The sequence below is a fragment of the Trematomus bernacchii genome, unplaced genomic scaffold (genome assembly GCF_902827165.1).
Source record: "Trematomus bernacchii unplaced genomic scaffold, fTreBer1.1, whole genome shotgun sequence".
NCBI lineage: Eukaryota > Metazoa > Chordata > Actinopteri > Perciformes > Nototheniidae > Trematomus > Trematomus bernacchii.
The window spans coordinates 133,638-154,450 of record NW_022987839.1 but is presented as its reverse complement, the minus strand read 5'-3'; the positions used below and the strand labels follow the sequence as shown (position 1 = coordinate 154,450).

Below are 20,813 nucleotides of genomic sequence, written 5' to 3'. Positions count from 1 at the left end.
TCCTCACATACTGTAAGGGTGTTAAAATCATAGCAGGCACTTTCATTTATATTCATAAATGTAAAATAAATGTAACAATAACAATGTATATAAATAATAAATGCAATAACTGTTGGTTACCGTATTGGCTTGTAATGTATGTTGAGATAGGAGAAAAACCTGTTTTGTTTTGATCTGTTTCACGGGTTATATGCATTAACTGGCTATCACTTAAATGATCATTTACTGGAGCATTATACTAGTACTTCTTGTTTTCCACCGTGTCTGATTATTATGAAATGGCAAATGACACGTACATTTATTTGTTTTCTGAGAATGTGTATGAAGATGAAAACAGCCAAATGTGCAAGTATCAGCATTCGGGGTCTGGTTAAAAAAAATCGGAAGTGAAATTGAAAGAAAGAAAAAAGTCTAAGACAAAGTTCTGACGACTTGGCAGGACAGGATGTGTCAGTACTATAAAATTGACGTTCAACAATTATTCACACAACTCTCAAACGCTGCAAGAAATGCATGGATAAAGTCTTCAGATGTGAGATATCTCAATAGCAACCATGAAGATAACTTGGACAGCCTTACTGCTCCTCATCCAAACATTGCAATGTTTGGCTTCAGATGGTACAGTATTTCAACTTTTAAGAGATTTTGTTAGTTTGTTTAGATATGCACTGCTCTTTATGTGAGACTGCAGTGTGCATTCATGTGTCAGTGTGCGTCAGATGAGTTAAACACATTCTTGTTTATTTGCTACAGTTCAATAGCAAACAGATTTCAGTTTTTGTATTTATATTTAAAAGACAACAGATGATTGTAACTTTGCTTATTAAAGTTCTCTTTATTTTTGAATTATTTTCAGTCAATGATAGACAAACAGTTGTTCATATATTTTTCTGGTTTCTTGTAAGTACAGTGTGTCATTCTTTCTGAACAGATTCACCATTTCAACTCACTAACAAGAACACTGGGTTTTGTTTGGTTAAAACAAATAACAACTGCAATGATGTACGCTGGACAAATGGGGACCGACTTCTGGTTCAATTGTCAAATAAGTGCCTTGGAGTCCAAGGTAAAAGTGTGGGAAGTGAAATAAGCCTCCATGAATGTGACGAAAACAGCGACCTCCAAAAGTGGGAATGCAAGAACGGGACATTGCTCGCCCTCAAAGGACAAGAGTTTTACATTGAGCTCACTGCAGACAACACAGCAGTTCTCTCTAAAACAGTCGGACCAAACAACCACCTTACAATTTCAGGGACGTCCAGTGGTGCTTGTGCAAGAACATACAGAGGTACAGTATACAAATGCAATGTTTTTAAGGAACTGCACTGTCCTCAGGGCACCCTACACCAAAACCGTTTTTCATTGGATTTCAAGTTCTTAAAATAGATTACCAACATTTTTAGAGAAAACCTTCTAGAGAGATGATGTTAAAAAATATATTTACATGTTAGCTCTATTCAACCGAAGATTAAAATAGTAGTACTCATGCATTGCTATTTACTTATTTATTTAAAAATCACAAAAACATATTTTCAGGATTGCTAACTGCATTCAAATATAATCAAGCATTGTTTTGAAGTTGTCAAATAATTGTTGCTTTTTTTTCTTGTAACTCTCAGAACTTTTTGCAATTAATGGAAATGCAGCTGGACTGCCGTGCATGTTTCCCTTCAAGTACAAAGACAAGTGGTACTCAAATTGCATTGCGCTCGACTCTCCCCAAAGGCATCTTTGGTGTGCAGTTGAAACAAAATATCAAAGCGAACGCTGGGGCTTCTGCCCAGTTACAAGTGAGTACTGCCAGTACAATATGTGACTCTTAATACTATTATTAGATTATTATTGAAACCTGCTATTATCTCATTACTATGCATCTTAGGCCCTTTAACACCTACATGTTTGCAGTATGAAAATCTGAATTTTTTTGTTTGATTAGAACCAAAATTACAGATGTGTATTTATAATAACATCCCAGAACACACGCCAAACCATTGTCAGGACAGAAGAGTTTGTCTTGGTCTGGATCAAATTGAAACATGGTCTAGTGTCAACAGATGTTTTAATTGGTAAAAATTAGGCACTCAAGTTAAATCATTCAGATCACGTGTCATTTGATTTACTTTAGAGACTAACGCTACTTTACAGTCAACCCTTTTCCTTTAATGAAGACAAAGATATAAAACTTAAAGGTCACCTATTATGCAAAATGCACTTTTGTATGTGTTTTATACATAAATATGTGTCCCTGGTGTGTAAGGTGACTCACAAAGTGTCAGAAAATACAACCCTCTCTTTTTTCCTCCTTACCCACATCTCTAAAAACGGGGTACAACGGAGCTGATCCAAACTTGACGTCATTACTAAAATGTGGGCTGGCTTCACATTGAACTCATGGCAACGTCCAGCCCAACCTATCGTCCCCTATCAGAAACTTCGCTGTATCAGAAACAATACGCGACGTGTTTTGGTAGTAATATGGTCTGTGTTTACATTAGCAAGGATCGCCAACACGACACAAAAAAGGTACTGTCCTTGTGGTAAACCCGCGCGAGAGAAAGCGTTTCTGCTCCATACTGTTTCAGAAATAATGCTTGATGTGGTTTGGAACATAATATGGCGTTTAATCAAGGCAGCGTTTACCTGAGTTTCTGCCGGAAGTCAGCCTTGTCTTCACAGAGCTCACTGCTTGCATGCTGACGCTCCAAAGGGGCGTGGCCAGCAGCAGCTCAGTTACATTTAAAGGGCAAGACCAAGAATCAGCACTTTCGTAACAGGGCTGAAATAGAGGGGTATGAGGCATGCTACAATGGGTGATCTGTTTGGTATTTTGAGCAAAACACTTCAGAGACATGTTTTGTATAGATATGACCCTATAAGATATCTTTCAAATATAGCATAATAGGTGAGCTTTTAGTTCACAGGGAGAAAGTAGCAAACATAACATGTTTATGTTTTACATTCATAGCAAAAGGAGACTGGAATACACACCCAACCACAGGAGAATATTACCAGCTCAACTCACAATCAGCTCTGACTTGGCCCCAGGCTGAAGCCAGCTGCAAACAGCAGGGGGCCTCCTTGCTGAGTATCTACGATTTTCACCAGCAGGCTTTTGTCACAGGTAAGGTGACACTGACTCTGAATATATGCATATAAACATTGATCAGAAACCTTTAGCCATACCACCAATTAGTGGCATTGGGAAAGACTAAATGTTTTGTCCTTTTTGATTTCCATGCCAGCACTACTAGGTACAGGAGGCAATAAGCTTTGGACTGGTCTGTTCCTGGATCCAGAGCATGGCTGGAAATGGTCTAATGGGAGACCTTACCGTTATATGAATTGGGACTCTGGTAGGTATTTTTCTTTGTGGTTCTATTCTGATAAAATAAAATTGCAATATCCTAAAATGTATAGGAAAATAAAATCCATTTTAGACAAAATAGAATCCAGTGTGTTGAAAACAAATGAATACTCAACAAACCACATTTCCATTTTGTTTGGCCACATTAAAGCTGAAACGAAGTCTATAATCTGGCATCTTAAAAAAAGATAAAACTTTGTGTCCAAGCTAGATATAGAAAAGACCATTCAGGCAATTATTTGTCGAAAGTGTTCATGCACTCCTAACTGGCCTCCCCAATAAAACCATTGGTCAGTTGCAACTGAAACATTCAAAAAGCTGCTGCTAGATTACTGACAAACACCAAGAGGAAAACTAAATCCCTTCCTTGGCTTCCTTTTAAATATAAAACTAATGACTACTAATAAAGGCGTTATTTATTGTCTATTCAGTAAGTCACCCAAAGGTCTAGGCCTAAATATATACACAAGCCAGGTACAGTAGGTTCTGCAGGGACCGTTATACATCCCATTGCTCGAATCAGCTCTCCTTGGAACTAAAGTAGTCCAAATGTTGGGGAAAACACTTGCTTTCAGAGTTAGAATAAAAGAGTGATACTCCCATATTAATCTGTAAGGTTTATAAAAGGTAACATGATCCCTCATCCATCAACTATAGAAGAATATGAAGCTTTGCTAAACCAACATGTCAAGTAATTGCCGCTTTCTTTTAGGACATCCCCTTGCTGATCCTGGACACAACTGTGCAATTGCTGATCCTGCTGTACAGTACTCATGGCAAAGTTCACTTTGCAGCAAGAAACTCGGATACATCTGCTACAGTAAAGCAGCCGAGGCACTGCCTACAAAAGGTGAAGAATAAGATCTATTTTACTCTACTCCACAAATCCCATTTCAAACTGTTGTTAACATGTCAATCAATCAATATATATATTTGTTTCTTTGCATGATCAGCTGCAGAGACAGGATTTTGTTCAGCCCCTTGGATTGCCTACAATGGCCACTGCTTCAACCTTAACCGTACTCAGAAAACATGGCCTGATGCCCAGAGAGACTGTCGCTTTGAAGGAGGGGACCTCGCCACCATAAGAAATGTGGAAGACCAAAGTTTTGTAATCTCTCAGCTTGGATACAGTACGTGAACAAATTAAAACAAACATAAGTTATCTGTAAAGAAATTATATGGAGAAATGTCCAAAAGAAAAAATTATGTAGAGACTCATATAAAAATAATTCCTCTTATCATCACTTCCGCTTTTAATGCAACAGCATTCACACTAAAGTTCTTCTGTTTCCTTAATCTTCTTCTTCTTCTTCTTTTTGTTATTTGACCAAAATAGTTTGGCTCTCAATAACTTCAGCCTACTTTCAGCTACAGAAAACCATTCAAATATCAAACTATTCAGCCTTTTCAGCACATGATGGGAAACTTTCAACTTTTTCAAAATATTTTATACTTTTTGAAATATTCTGCTTTTTAAACTCTTTTTGTAACTTGTAACTTAATGGGTAGAACCTTCAAATCCTCTTTTACCTACACTGTGCGCCAAATGCTACTCCTTCCACATACTTTCAGCTAGAGACTTCATTCCAACTTTAAAACGGTCACAAGACATTCAGCTGTAAAACTTATTCTTCAGATTTTTAATATTATTTAACTTAGTTTGGAGCTTCGTAAAGAGGCCTTCTTCAGATTTTAACAATAGTGTGTATTGTGCAGCTCGTTAAGGGTTAAGGAGAGCTTGAAATTCGCCTTAAATGTTTTTTTTTAAAACCTGCCATAATTCCCAAACCCTACACTCCTTGGACATCATTTTACGCTTGAATTGTAGGAAAACTTTCAACATGTCTCCATTAAGGCCCATTGTAAATGCAGCCTCATCTTTCATCACAGCACCAGCAGCACAGCTTTAGGTAATCTGCCAAAAATGCCACATTATTGACCCGAAAGTACACAAAAAGCACACTTGAGACGCTCCTCAGGGTCCTGACATGCTCACAAAGTAGACATTTTACCGATAGCAGCTACCGTTTTTCAACTATAGTTGGAAATGTAAGAGGTTTATCTCTCATTCACATCAATGGAAAGTGGATCAATGGCTCTCCTTTCACTGATCACTGCACATCACCATGGTAACCTTTGATCTCTGGGCTCACACACAGGTGTTTGATAACGTTGTCACCTCAAAACACAAACACACAGGGTGTTTCTTAATGTCGAGGAAGGCTGCTCCAGAACCACTATTTCAAGCATACTACGTCATCGAGTGTCGCCGAAGGACTGTTCCAATGTCCAGCATACTTGGAATTCTACCGAGCCCGGCGTACTTCGTAGCGAGAAATTTCGAGGCTGCACATGTGTAGACTCCGCAGTCTTAAAATCCCCACAATGCTTTGCGCACTGACCAATTTCCCCAAATCTGTGGTGTAAAATGTAAGGCGGGGGCTCTCATATGACGCACACCTGCACACTTGCTCGCCTGTTCCACTCTTCATTTTCTGAATCACAGGAAGGATTGCTACCAAGCAAGCGTCCTCGACATTGAGAAACACCCACAGACTGGAGTTTAACAGACTGTCTCAGCCTATTATTTTCTGTCTGATGGAGACTTCATACTGACTTCAACATGTTCCACATATTTTATACATTATTGGTGATGTATGGTTTTAGTTCAAAAGTTTGCAGATAAAATATTCTGCTCCTTTTCAAAGTGTTTTTACTTTATTTTCTCTTCTTAATACACATTCATTCACTACTACTTACATGTAATATCTAACTCATATCTAACTCCTTCAGCCTACTTTCATGTTTTTTTTGGTAATACTTTTTTGTCTGTATCTGCAGCATCCACTGATGAGCTTTGGATTGGACTGAATGACAGGAAGACAGAGGGACAGTTTGACTGGATTGACCACTCCACTGTCAGTTTCACTAGCTGGGAATTTGGTACACCTGCTGTCTCCACTGACATAAAGGACTGTATTCTCCTCAGAGGAGAGGTAAGGAGCACTATGTGCACATGTTACCTTTATATACTGTCTTTGGCATTAACAATAGCTCTTTAACCTGATTTATCAGACAGCAATATTACTACACTTAAAAAAAACACATTACAGTTTGTGTTAAAATGAATAAATACAGTACATGATGTCTGTATCCTAAGTATGATATACTGTATGCGTACAGTTTTAAGATGTATTACTGCATTGGTCGTAGTACCCTTTAGTTAGTCTCTACATAAATAAATATATATTGGTACTTTGTTACAGAATGGGAACTGGGCTGACCGTGTGTGTGAGGAGAAACATGGCTCCATTTGTATGAAGATGAGTGCCTCAATTCCCTCTGGAAATGAAGTGGAGCAGGATAATGGCTGTAAAAGGGTGCGTTAAGTTTATCTGCTTTTTACTTGATTAAGAAAAAGTGTATCACAGTTTTTTATCCTTTGTTTTAGGTAAGTATTTTGGTTATATCCAGCGCAGCAGATTGAAACACTGCAGGTAGAGCAGCATATATATGTGCACATATGATAGCTAAGCTTGGTAGAACTCTACATGTGTAGGAAAGGGTTGTCATCGTAGAACGGTTGACAATTCATAGTAAATAACGAACAGCAATTTTTTGCTTTAAAGGTCCATCACTACTATGTGACAGATATTTTCCTCAACAAGACCAAAATAAACAGCAAAACTCAAAATAATATTACACTTATATACAGTTGGACTGACACACAGTTTCAAATCAATACTAATGTGCAACCTTACTTTGTTAGAAAAATAATATTTAAGGTTTTTTCAGCGTGTAATAGGGTTATACAATAGTAAAAAAGAAAATCTTTAAAAAAATCAATGAATGCCCATTAAATCAAATATTCAACTTTATGATATTTGCATTAGGGCAGAGTTTATCTTGATCTTAGAGGATATTTTTTGCGACTTTAGTCATGATAGCATCTTTTCTTTTTCTGATATTAAATAAGCAAGTTAGAAAAATGCCACGGTGAAAGTTGGTGGGGTGATGGAAATCTTACAATTGTCTTTTTTCAAATTATTATTTTGCATCAATACAGGGGTGGAGAAAGCATGGCTCTTACTGCTACTTTATAGGGATCCAGACCAAAACCTTGGATGAAGCTAAAGATGACTGCAGGACATCAAATTCCTACTTAGCTGATGTTTCAAATGCGTAAGAACACGTATATTATTAGAAATATTCTGATCATCACTACATTTCAGAATTTCAAACTTATGAGAAGATTCAAAGAAATGTAAACAATATTGAATTCCTAAAAATGTTTGTCTCTGTAAAACATTTACTGACACCAGAAATCCTGCGACCCTAACTGTTTAACTATTTCCAGAGTGGATAATGCCTTCCTTGTCAGCTTGGTGGGGTTGAGACCAGAGAAATACTTCTGGCTGGGCCTCTCAAACCAGAATGACATCGATCAATTTGTGTGGACCAACGCCAACTCAGTGAGGTTTACTCACTGGAATGCTGAAATGCCAGGTATGGGGACATTTAAAAATATATAAGATGACTCAGAAAAGGGCCTGAAAACTGACAATTCATAATTTCTCCCTCAACAATTTAAGGTCACCGACAGGGGTGTGTTGCCATGATGACAGGGGTTTTTGCTGGCCTCTGGGATGTGCTGCCCTGCACCAATAAGGAGAAATACATCTGTAAACATCTGGCAGAGGGGGCCGTTTTAACCCCTGCACCACCTAGTGTTACCCCTACACAATGTGCAGTAGGCTGGACTCGAGTGGGATCAAGAAACGATTGCTTTAAGGTAGAGCCACATGTATTAAAAAAAGATAATAATAAAAAGATTAGAGGATAACTTATTACAATACTCAGGGTTTTGTCTAAAGCGGGTAACAGGGGCGCTGCGCCCTCTTACTTCCACTCTTTATATTGCATCTACGATAATGAATGTTGGACATGGGATGCATTTTTTGTTTGGTCAAAACTAATTAAGGAAAATGTAATTCCTGCACTTGCAATTTGAATTATATTATTGATATTTCTCCTCCGTGTTAGCTTGATGAGTCTGGTAACACATAACACAGAATAATATGGACTCTAGAATTAATAAATGAAATTCTTACTAGCAGAATACTTTGCTGAAATGCAACTTTCAAAATCTAAAATTATCTTCAGTCAGCAGTATAAATATTAAATATAACCCTAATCCCTAATTGTTTTCTTAGATTTAGAATACAATTTTACCATAATATTTGTTATTATAAAGAAAACTGGCATTGCAGCAGGTGACCTGAATAGCAGGTGCTAATTCCATTCCCTAGTTCAGATACTTAGAAATGTTTAAGTCTTTTCAATAACTGATAAACAAAGAGTTGTAACTACTCAACTACAACATACAAAAGTCCAAAAAACTGCTTTCTTGTAGTGAAGTACAGTAACACTGCCAAACCATGTTGAAAATGTTTTTCCTTGTGTTGTTGTAGCTGTTTGTACAGGAAAGCTCTGACATGAAGACCTGGTATGAGGCCAGGGATTACTGCATGGCCCTCGGGGGGGACCTGCTCAGTATCCACAGTTCTGAGGAGCTAAAATCAATACAAACAGGGTACAGTATGAACTGTCAAAGTACAACAATACAAATATACTGGTTAATGCAAAAGATAAGGGCCACCTAGTCAGTCAACAGAGCACTGGGGCATCCATCTACAGATTACTTCGAAATTAGGCAAAATGTTGTTCTTTTAATGTTTTTTTAAACGTTATGATAATATAATCATAATTTAAATATTGTTCAGACGTGGACAACGAAGAGTCTGGATTGGACTTAGTGCCCCTGACCCAACAACCGGTTATGTGTGGAGCGATGGATCTCCCGTGAGTAACCAGTATTCTAGTTTAATCGCTGTAACATTTAGTTAAGAATAACTAATGAAATACAAAAAGAAAAAAAATAATTAAGTATTTTTCTCTTGTTTTCACAGCTGCAATTTCAACACTGGGAGGATGGAGAGCCAAACAACAGAAACAACGCAGAATCTTGCACTGAAATAAAAACGTATCATATTTGGAATTGGAACGATGTGCACTGTGAGATGTACCATGATTGGCTATGCCAGATCCGTGCAGGTAAGATGAGGAACTGAAACCATTTAGTTTGTTTACAATTTTTTCAAAGAAGAGCTTGTCACTCTTTTGTTACTGTTAACCGTATTTCTCTAGGGTATTTTGGTAAACTCAACCTAAAGCGGCCTAATATCACTCCAGTGCTCTGTTTAGAGTTCTGAGTAAAATGTTCTTCTGTCTATCTTCTTACAGGAGTAACTCCAAATCCAACCCCAGGCCCTGTCACTCCTGGTAAGTGGGCCACTTCATAACCATATAGAAAATACCAAACTTAACTGTGTATTGTATGCTTTAAATTGCTTCTGGTACGTCACTGTGGGTTGATCCTCATTTAAAAGTAGTATTAAGTTTACCATGTTTACTTTCTTAGTATGGAAAGTTAGCATGCTTACTGAACACAGATGAGCCTGATGGAAATGTTAGTTTTGTAGCTTTTTTCATAAGGATTGGACAAATTACAATTGTAACTGATAGATAGATAGATATATACTTTATTTATCCCAACTTGGGAAATTATTTTTGACAGAGGTTATGCTACAGTAGATACAAAAATCAAGGGTAATGATTTAGATATATTTCGCTGGACAAGAGAAAACTTTTCACATGCTGGTGGGGCTGGGAAACTCACAATGGACTATCAAAGTGTGAAGGATTAACCCTCTGAGAATCATGAATGTCTCTACAACTTATATAGCCAAGCCACTTGAATGGCCATAAAGCTACTGAAATCTGGACAAACAGTACACATTATCTGTAATACAAATATATTTGTGACATGTTTTCAGACTACAATAAGACCTCAGACGGGTGGCTAGAATGGAATGGGAATCAGTATTATATTAACGAGAATACGATGGCTATGGAAGAAGCTCGTCACTTCTGCCAAAAAAGGCATAGTGACTTGGTAACGATCAACAATGAAGCTGAAAGTGTCTTTTTATGGAAACAGGTGAGTGACATTTTTACTAAATTAATGACTTTATTCATTGGCCATGGCATTTAAGCTCACAACATACTGCAAAGTAAGTACTGCTGGTGTTATGTTTTCTACATTAATGTCTTTACCCATTGGCCATGGCATTTAAGCTAACAACATACTGCAAAGTAAGTACTGCTGCCCTTTGTCTGTGTGTAGGTGTCCAGAAAACGTGGTCAGACTCAGTACTGGATAGGCCTGTACGTAGATCTTGATGGAACATATGGGTAAGCATTACTCAAATAATGAATATAAGATTAAACAAAAAAGGAAGAAAAGTATAAAAACTGCGACATGTGGATGATGTAACTACTTGAATGTTAGGTTCGTAAACTAAATATGAATTAACTTTTAGATTTGTTTTGGTCTTCACCAACTCTGGGATGGAAACATCAGTTTGTTGAGCATGATAGATGTTCCATTTTGTTCACCAGCTTCTAACTTTAAGTGTCTGCCGTTTGGTGGCGGGCAGGTGGTATATCGTCGGTTCATCCAAAAAACAGCTTTCTGCCATGGCTGGTAAGGCAGATGATAAGAGCTGAGGCCAGAAAATATTGATCAAAAGGAGTCTAAAGGGCTTTGGAGAGCTGAGGGGGACTGCTGGGTTGGGCAGTAGTTATGTGACTAGTGCAGCATCAATTATCAAGCAGTCAAATTACTTCTTTGTACAAAATCTATGTTTTTGTATGCCTGGATTTAAGGGCATAGCTAATTTTGTTATACTATTTTGCAATATAACAATTATAACATTTAAATATGATAATGAAAATAATGGATGCGTCTTTTACATTTCAAAAAGGTGGAGGGATGGTTCTCCAGTGGTGTTTCAAAGGTGGGATATAAATCAACCTAACTCTCAAAATAATTTTGAGAACTGTGCTGTCATGAGTCATCATCTGGGTGAGTAACTTAAAATTGATTTTCTTTACTGGCATTCTTATATATATATATGCATGTTATAAAGAATTCATCAATACATTTGAATTAATCAAAACATTTGAAATGTAAAGTAAAAATTAAATTTATTTTTGCTAAACTGTTATTTGATTTATTTTGATTGGCTTACAGGGTTCTGGCATGATTTTAATTGTGGGTATGAGCACAAGTCAATTTGCAAACGAAGAGGCTCACCACCAGCCAACGCCACTGTAGCACCAACAGTTCTTCCAAAAGGCGGCTGTACACAAAACTGGAAACATTTTGACTTAAAGGTCAGAAGGCACTTTTTATTATTGTTATTGTTTTGGCAGGGTGGGGATACAACCCATTTTTAGCATGAAATGGGCCTTCAATCTAACAAAGTATTTAACTCTTGTGTATAAAAAAAGTAACACTCAAAGCTGTTTTTAATTGTTCACCTAGTGTTACAGGATCATTAATACACAGAAAGAGACGTTCAATGGAGCAGAGACACAATGCAGAGCAATAGGAGGACAGTTGGCTTCAATTCTCTCAAGAAAAGCACAAGGTGTGTTTTATGGTTTTTTATAATATTATATTCCATTGGTGTCCAAATAAAGACAACAAATAAAACAGACATTAGGATTGAGAAATTGAGACATTTGGCTGGGTTCATAAATATTTCCTTTAAACTGAAATATTTGTCTGGATTCTGCAGGCATACAATGTATATAAAGTGAGTTATGTAAAAGATCTCAGCTCTAACAGGACACTGGACTAAACCGGCTTGAGCCACCTGATTTACCAACCAACTATTTTGACTATTTGAGCTATATATAGAGCATACACTATATAATGTATGTTGTGAATATTCAGGCAAATCTGAACAATTAAAAATCATTATTGATATGATGAATATGTTTTACATTTTCAGTCTTTTTGACTACTCAATTGGCTGAGGCACCTACCACAGACCTGTGGATCGGTTTGCATATGGTAGGTCTCTCTTCATTTCTCTGGACTGATGGGCGACCAATGAAATACAGCAACTGGAAAATCGAAGTAAGTGGACATAATACGTTTCGGATTCAAATTTTAGGTTAAAGAGGCATCTGCGTCACTACTAAAAACGTTTTTTCTTCTTTTTACAGCAGCAACACCTCTTTTCTTCAAGGAGCAGGTTTCATAGCTCTTACACGGTTATTAAAATAATTAAACTTAAATAAAGAAAAATATTGTCAACATAGCGCTTCAATAACAGAGGTGACATTTTTGGGTTTTTAATTTGGAAAATATTTCTACCATTTCAGAGGCATCACATTTCGATCTCTGAGGTAAATCATTGTTGATACTTTTACATTTTTTTCTGAACTTGTCAAAATACATCACACTTGTATAAGAAGAGAGTTATTTCACCTGTACATAAAATCACAATTTCAATTTTTATAAATTAAATGCATCTGTTTTGTTCCTAATATGTTTATTTATTCACACCCATTTCTAAATTCTTGATTTTACATTGAAGTATCTTGAAAGGTCTCAACATCGAGGGCATAGAGAGGTAATATTTTCTTGACACAATTTAAAATGTCATTTATCTTGGAATATATATTTTTGTATATCAATTAATTAATCTAAATAAAAAAAATAAAAAATGTACATTTAACCCTTTTATACCATCACTGTTTTCAGCGGGGAAATTGTGGTGCTTTGTCTACCAATCGTGACGTTGGTATTGGAACATGGATTAAAAAGTCCTGCAATGACACCAATGGATATGTCTGTCTTCGAAATGTTGGTGAGCCTTTCCTTGGCCCTTTCTCTTGAGTGTTTTTTGTGTAATATACACCGAGATTGATTTAAAAAGATAAGGACTTTCACAATATTGTCTATGTGTATTTGTTACATACAGGGGTTGACATGCAACTTTGATTATCCTGATGTGTCAATATAGCAATGTTTCTATATCATTATCAAAGCCAAACTTTTACTTTTACAACATACTCTGTATTTCCCTACGCCATGCTTGAACAGTGTGGACTCGAATTATCGGACCTTGCACTAGAACAGCAGGTGCACGTATACGGCGTGTACATGACTAAGAGACTGCTGGTATATTTTAGAACCATTCATTTACAGCAATGATGAAAATACAAAAGTTAATGAGGTCAAATTCAGTATCTAATTTGCAATTGTTTGCCTCACAATAAAACCATCAGTGGATGGGGTCAACCTTTTTTACCTACAACAGCACTAATTGTACCAAAGCATCTAACGATGTATGTATCATGATGAATATTCGGCAATCATCAAGATTATATTTTCGGTAATACAATTGAACTTTGTACTGTATTTCAATCACAAGTTTATTCAAATTGGACACTGTTATAATGGTACAAATAAGGGATTTTAATCTTCTTAGGAAAATGGAAAATAATAATCAGTTTCGAGCATCTATGTCCACAACAAAAGCCCTGCCTTTAACGATGAATGGGAACAACTAAATGTGTATAATTTCTCACCCACAACAGATCCTTCTCTCCCAGACTCACCTGAACCTATTCCTACCGACTATGTCAAAATATTAAATGACTCCATTAAGGTTGTTACCCAAACAATGAGCTGGGATGCAGCCAAACAGCATTGTGAACGTGATGGTGCAAAATTGGCCAGCCTGCGTAACGAATGGTCACAGTCGTATGTTGAGCTGATGGCTTTAAAACTCAATGCTTCTCTGTGGATTGGATTGAACAAAAATCAGGTAATGTTATGTATTCAGAATAATAACATCCACAAAAGTTATATATTTAAAATATTTTACATATTTTTCAATAGTGTAAAGAAAAATGGAAAAAAAAGTGAATCCTTATTGTAATAATTATTAAAGATTACAGATTTGCATTAAAAGATGACTTAACAGGCCTATAGTTTGGAATTCCTAAAGCTGAATGCAGTTTGATCAATCTTTGCTTTCAGACTGCCGGATATTTCAGATTTATTGATGGCTGGCGCATCACCTTTACCAAATGGGGTACAGGGGAACCAAGATCATTCCAACCTTGTGTGATCATGGATGTAAATGGAAAATGGATCACTACCGGCTGCAATCAGAACTTAAACAGCATTTGCATGAAGTCTACAGGTAGAGCTAATATACATTTTAATAATTTAATACACAAGTCAATTTTAATGTTAATGTCATCATCATATGGTGTTGTCACAGTACTAAAAAGGTGACTTGTGGAAGCCTGGACGCAGAGTGCTCCTTACACACAACATCGCTGTGTAAAGAGAACACACACTTTGCGCTGCTGTAGCATATTGAAGCAGCTCATAAATCTGCCCCATTTACCTTATTATCAAATTGGTGATTACAGTACTTCAGTGCACTGGATTTGAAAGAATGTACTTTACAGTAATTAGTGGATCCAAATGTCCTTAATGTCCATCTCATTCACAGATGTGCCACCAACAGAGTCAAGCGATTTTCCAGGATTTTGCCCTGACGACCCAGAAATGCAGATGTTCAGGCGCCAGAGAAACAGCTGGCTACAATTTAGGGGTTTCTGTTACCTCTTTATGACAGGAAGGAATACATGGCCTGATGCATCAGCTGGCTGTGTAAGACATGGTAAGTACCTTCTATGGATGGTCTTACACATATTCCTTATCAATTAGCTGTATTTAGCATCAACTAAAGTTTTCTTCGTTTGCTTGTGTGTTTCTTTGTGAATTAAGGTGGAACTCTTGCCAGCATCACAGATCCTTCTGAGCAAGAATTCATTCATAGCAATATTATAAGCGTTGAAGACCAATCCTCTTTCTGGATCGGCTTGTATAAAACCCACAGAGGTACAGTCACATTGTCTGATCTTTCATAGAAATATAAATTAAGCTACACTAGGACATAAAGAAGGAACATTGTACTTGTGATACATAAACTCTGAAACAAAAAAGGTTAGACGATTGCTATTAATAATATATTTATTCCTGTTGAATACAGAACTAAAAACAGGCATATAAACTATGTTCAAATGTTTGCATTACATTTGTAAGTATAATGTGAAAGGTATTGATAAAGTGCAAACACTGCAAGGACTATCATCAGGTCTACATCAGACAATCATCTTTCAGCTTGTTTTGATTTTCTGGCCCCAAAACCACTTCAAGCTTATTTTCTGATGATTTCAGCAAATGCTCTGATTAAACTGGTAGTGAACACACATTTATGTATTTCTCTCAGCCAAAAAAAGAGTTAAAAGGAGATTGAACATATTATTTTGTTGCAGTTCGTATTGAAAGGAAAGATATTGAGTGTTCAATTAAATACATATTTAATCTGGTCCAAAAACAATCTTGAAGTAAAGAAAAAAAACACAACATTTCTATTTGTCCCCAGGCATGTGGCAGTGGTTGGACAGAAGCGTTATGGACTACAGTAACTGGCGTATTGATCAACCAGGCGACCATACTTATGGAGCGATTAGATTTGGGGATGGTAGATGGACAACAGAGAACCAGTGGTATGAAAGAGGATATATTTGCAAAACTGCCAAAGGTGAGATCATCGTAGAAAATAGGACTATGTATGTATAATATATAACATAATTGTGTTTTTCATTGGCCATTGTGTTGAAAGAAGCAAGAAATGAAATAGAAAAATCTATTCATAAATTGATTCAGATGTTAAATCAAATGTAGAAGCATTTTTTTAAAGTTTTTATCATGTTTGTTATCTTTCTACAGTAGTAAATCAACAAGTGACACAGACAACTGGTAAGATAAATCTATACATGTTTATATTAAGTCAAAAATGTTACATTTGTTCTTGTAGCTCATCATCTACTTGTTGATTCTGTACAGTAACTCCTAGGATGGATCCTCAAACCCGTGGCCACGTTTTTTTGATAGTTTCCCTGGTCATTATTGCAATTGTCATCGGAACATTAATCGCCTTGTTTCTATTCAAGAAGTCTGGCCGCAGCTTGCTTATACCCACAAAGTTATCAACCTTCGACAACCCTCTCTTCTTCAACAATGAGCGGTCCAAGCCGGATGTGGTTGAAATTGCAGAATAGGAGAACCCAGGGCTTGTTATAACTCTGTGATGAAAAAGGCAGCAGTTCATTTTCGCTTTTGACAATTCAATGCAGTTGGCAATAACTAGCTTTAATGATGAAAAACAATTAGAATGTTTTATTTGATGTATAAATCTCTGTTTGTTATAATTCAAAATTGTGTTTGATTTTATAAAAAGCAACCAATTAATACAATGTAGATGGGCATCTTAATTGAATGGGTGTATGTAAAATGTGTTGATTAATTGATATATTTAGTATATTGTAATGTACTACTTTCATTTTCTAAAAATCCATGGGACTCAGGAAGATCAAATAAATTAGTTGTATACAAAGATGTAAATAACAACCCATTGGCATCTACATCGAATGAACTTTTTCTCCAAATTCAAAGGAGAAATGTGAAATTAGGTTTATTTAAGTGCTTGGCTTCATTTGGCTTAAACAATGAATGTTTTTAATTAGCATTAATTTTAGAGACTCTCAGAGAGAGTATTGTGCTTGTATATCCTTTATATTCAGGTTGTGGTGACTGACTGTTTCTTCATGGTTTCACATATACTGCAAGACATAAAAATGCTAACATTGTTAATCTGTTGATTTTATAATATTTCCTTTGAGACAAAAAATAAATATACTGCAAACAGGCTTTTAAATCCTACAAGCAGTTTCAAAGTTATTCAGTGTTGCTTGTGTTAAACATATGCAGTCAAGAATTTAAGGTTGGAAACAGATGTTTTGAATTATTATATTTGCGGGTGTTAAGCGCAGTCCGAATGTCCCTAAATGCCTTAACATTTCTTACGTTTTTTTATTCTTCATTACACATTAAAATTGAATCAATAATAATAAGTTTTCTTCAAGAATTCAAGGTACAACATGGAGACTTATTACAAATTATTCATATGGTAATTCTGTAGATAAAGTATCCGTTTAAATACTTCAGTGACTAAATATATTCACAGAAGCACAAGTTAATATCAAAAAGCATCAATGCTTGTATCAAATACATGGCTTACACAGTCTTTCCCATACACTTGAAATATCAAAGGGAGACCTCAAGCCTTATGTACTATCAGTGGTGTTTTTATATGTACAAAAGTGGTGGGGCACAAACAACTTAGATGTTTATATACAAGCTTCTGGTGCTTTTTTAAACACGTAAACAAATAGCTGGAGGCTATCCATGTTCCGATAGAGAGAGAGAGGGGGGGGGGGGAAGAGTGTCAAATGACATACTGTCGGAAGCCTTGAATGAAGAGCACTGAGCAACACTGTGAGCGCATACATTTACGGACACAGCGTGGGGATGTCATATTGTAATGCACTTTGATACATGGAGTAAAGGGCACCATCACAAAGCAATACTTAACAATAACAACAACCGTAATGCTTCAGCATTAAAACACCATAGACTGTACATATAAGTAAAACACAGACACTGATCACCGAGGTCACAATATCAATCGATCCAGCAGAGCAATAGCCTATAGGCAAAACACAGAAGATCAACAAAAGATATGACATAAAATGAACTTACCAAAGCTGCAGTAGATGGTCTACTTCATTCATTTTCTTTCCGTTTTACTGATTTGAATCGCTATACGCTGCTCTCTCTCGTCTCCTCTTCACAACTACACTTTTCGCGGCACACTTACTTACAGCCAATCAGCTCTGAATTAGGAGATGACGTTTTGGTGGGGTTGCCAGCACTTTGCCCCACTGGTGATTATTTTTTTGCCGCACACATTGAATAGAAAAATTATCTGAGCATGCGCAGTGTAGTTTTTACAGTACCCATTCACTTTGACAGTGAGAGAGAGGGTCTAGATCGGGGCTTGCCCCACATTGCTCAACACGGCTCAATAAGCACACTGTAGACACTAATTAGAAGAACGCAGACTAAAACAGCAATGTACAGACGAATCCGATGACTAAACATGATCTTAAAATATATTTTAAGATATATAGTTTTTGCATATTTTTGGAATTATTATTTTAATTACTTTCTGCTGACACTAGGTGGGGCTGTACCTGCCCCTAATGACGAGTCGCCACTGTACTATGGTCACTGGTTAAAGATACTCAAAACACAGTTAAACTAAAAGGCAATAGAGGCAAATATCCTCACAAGCAACTAACAAACCTACTGAACATGTTCATTCACAGTCAACAGGTGGCTGAACCAACCAATACAGCCAACATTTGAGATATTCCCAAATTATCCCTTTAGGTACATGTCCGTGTGACTGTGTCTCTATAGACAGCAGTTAAAGCATATTAGGCTGCACAGCACATAATGTAAACCCAGAGGTGAAAGAAGTATTCAGATACTTGAGTAAAAGTACCGATACATTATTTTCAAAATACTAATTAAGAAACTAAAAGTAATCCTAATGCAGAAAAATTGCCTTTATGTGTGTATATAATTATATTTATACATGTGACATTTCTAGATAATATTGTTGCATCAAGTAGCATCTTACTGTTGTACACAAAGTTCTGATCGAGTTTTTGTAAACTATTTAAATAATGTCACTCTTTTGTGACTTAATGAGTTTGTCCACTAGTTACATTTTTAGAAATGCATTTTGTTAAAGTAGCTAAAGCTGTTTAATAAATGTAGTAAATTATTGTTTCCCTTTTAAATGTAGAGGAGTAGAAGTATAAAGTAGCATTACATGGAAATACTCAAGTAAAGTACCTCAAAATATAGTAGAGTACTTGTGTAAATGTACTTAGTTACTTACCACCTCTCTGTAAACCAGATAACATTAACAAAAATACAGTACAGGTAGGGATTTGAATACAGATGTAACCGACCACTGTAACCACATGTAACCACTGGGAGACGTGACAAAAACAAGCAAGCAGAAGCATTCAGATAACAGTGACAGGCAGACAGAAGTAGTATAACTCACGTTGTTTGAAGAAATAGTGTCCTTTCTGTCATGTAGATGAAGTCTGACCGTCATATATTTTGTAGCTGTGGTGGTAATATCAGTTGCGGACAGAAATCTCCATCTTCTTTCTCCATCTTCTTTCTCCATCGCTGCTAGCTGGCAAAACACGTAAAGTAACGACTGAGTTAGCTAGCAGTGTTGCTAGCTGAACCCTAGCAACACTGGAACACAAGCTAGCTATCGCCAGATGTAACGTTAACTCCAGGGTATTTCGTTTAGCGACAAATTAGTTGTTAACTTTATAATGTGCGAGGCCAAAGTATGACTGACTTCCTACTTCCTAGAGATCATTTCCGCCAGTTTATTGCATTTACATGTACATTTCTAATTGTGTGCTGTTAATCAAAGGATGACAACCTCAACTCACCTGTGATTCCTTCGGTAGACTTTGCTGAAAATGCAGTAGGCCTACTGTACCATCTCTCTCGTCTCTCCACATGTACTAGATTACATTAACCATCCATTAATCCTAGTAGCGCTGTTTCACACTTTTAAGAAAACATTGAGAAATTGGGAAGACGTTGCCATGAGAACGAAATCAAAATTGAGATGAATTTCCTTGACTTTATATTCAGCAAATTGACCTTTTGGAAAATATTGTATTTCTTGTGTACGTTGGACACAGACAGCAGGGTATCTAATACCTACATACACAGAATGTACACTGTATGGTTTACACTCATTGGTGAAAGGTGCATAGGCCTAATCCTAATGCAAAATCTATTTTTCTGAATTAAAAGAAATAATAACACATTGTAATTTCAGAAACGCTGCTGCACGTTTGCTGACTGGCCACAAAAAGCGTGACCACATCACCCCTATTCTGGCCTCACTACACTGGCTTCCAGTTCGGTTCAGAATTGATTTTAAAATCCTTTTATTTGTTTTTAAAGCACTAAATGGGCTGGCTCCGGCCTATATAGCTGAACTGCTCCAGCGCTACACCCCAGCCAGAGCTTTAAGATCTGCTGACCAGCTGCTGCTGGTAGTGCCCAAGACCAGGCTAAAAACCCGAGGGCACCGAGCCTTCGCAGCAGCTGGCCCTAGGCTCTGGAACACTCTGCCCCTCCATGTGAGGTCGGCCCAGACCCTAGGGGTTTTTAAATCTAAACTAAAAACACACTTCTTCTCTCTGGCTTTCTAGTTAGAGCGGAGCACGACTCCTGACTTTTCCGTGTGTTTTATTTTTATTTTGTTTTTAAGATATATCTGTTGTAATTTATTGTCGTTTATTGTAATTGTAGTAATGTGTTTTTATTACATGTACAGCACTTTGGCTCGACCAAAAATCGCTTTTAAATGTGCTATATAAATAAAACCTGATTTGATTTGATTTGATTGTAATTTCAGAATTCTAAAAAATAGGTATTTACAGACAACTGACTACATTATACTTTTGTACTTTCTACTATTGGTGT

At 36.6% G+C, this 20,813-nt stretch overlaps 1 protein-coding gene across 2 annotated transcripts; it reads left to right on the top strand.

Moving 5' to 3' along the window:
* Positions 1–475: 475 nt before the first annotated feature.
* On the top strand, positions 476–17,111 carry LOC117500301 (macrophage mannose receptor 1-like). Of its 2 annotated transcripts, none has more exons than XM_034153119.1 (33): positions 476–618; positions 932–1,288; positions 1,620–1,790; positions 2,966–3,121; positions 3,243–3,353; positions 4,077–4,214; positions 4,318–4,497; positions 6,209–6,363; positions 6,634–6,747; positions 7,434–7,549; positions 7,725–7,873; positions 7,960–8,159; positions 8,839–8,960; positions 9,151–9,229; positions 9,337–9,481; positions 9,671–9,709; positions 10,264–10,427; positions 10,614–10,681; positions 11,254–11,354; positions 11,523–11,665; positions 11,817–11,922; positions 12,289–12,416; positions 12,506–12,553; positions 12,665–12,688; positions 12,880–12,915; positions 13,047–13,152; positions 13,886–14,115; positions 14,331–14,496; positions 14,815–14,985; positions 15,093–15,206; positions 15,754–15,912; positions 16,104–16,130; positions 16,218–17,111. In XM_034153119.1, exons 1-33 carry the CDS (start codon positions 555–557, stop codon positions 16,430–16,432), a joined length of 4,302 nt encoding a protein of 1,433 aa, XP_034009010.1. In that variant the 5' UTR covers positions 476–554; the 3' UTR covers positions 16,433–17,111. The 2 variants fall into 2 exon arrangements, with proteins under 2 accessions (XP_034009010.1, XP_034009009.1); XM_034153118.1 differs by having other exon boundaries at positions 478–618; positions 16,101–16,130.
* The last annotated feature ends 3,702 nt before the right edge of the window (positions 17,112–20,813 follow it).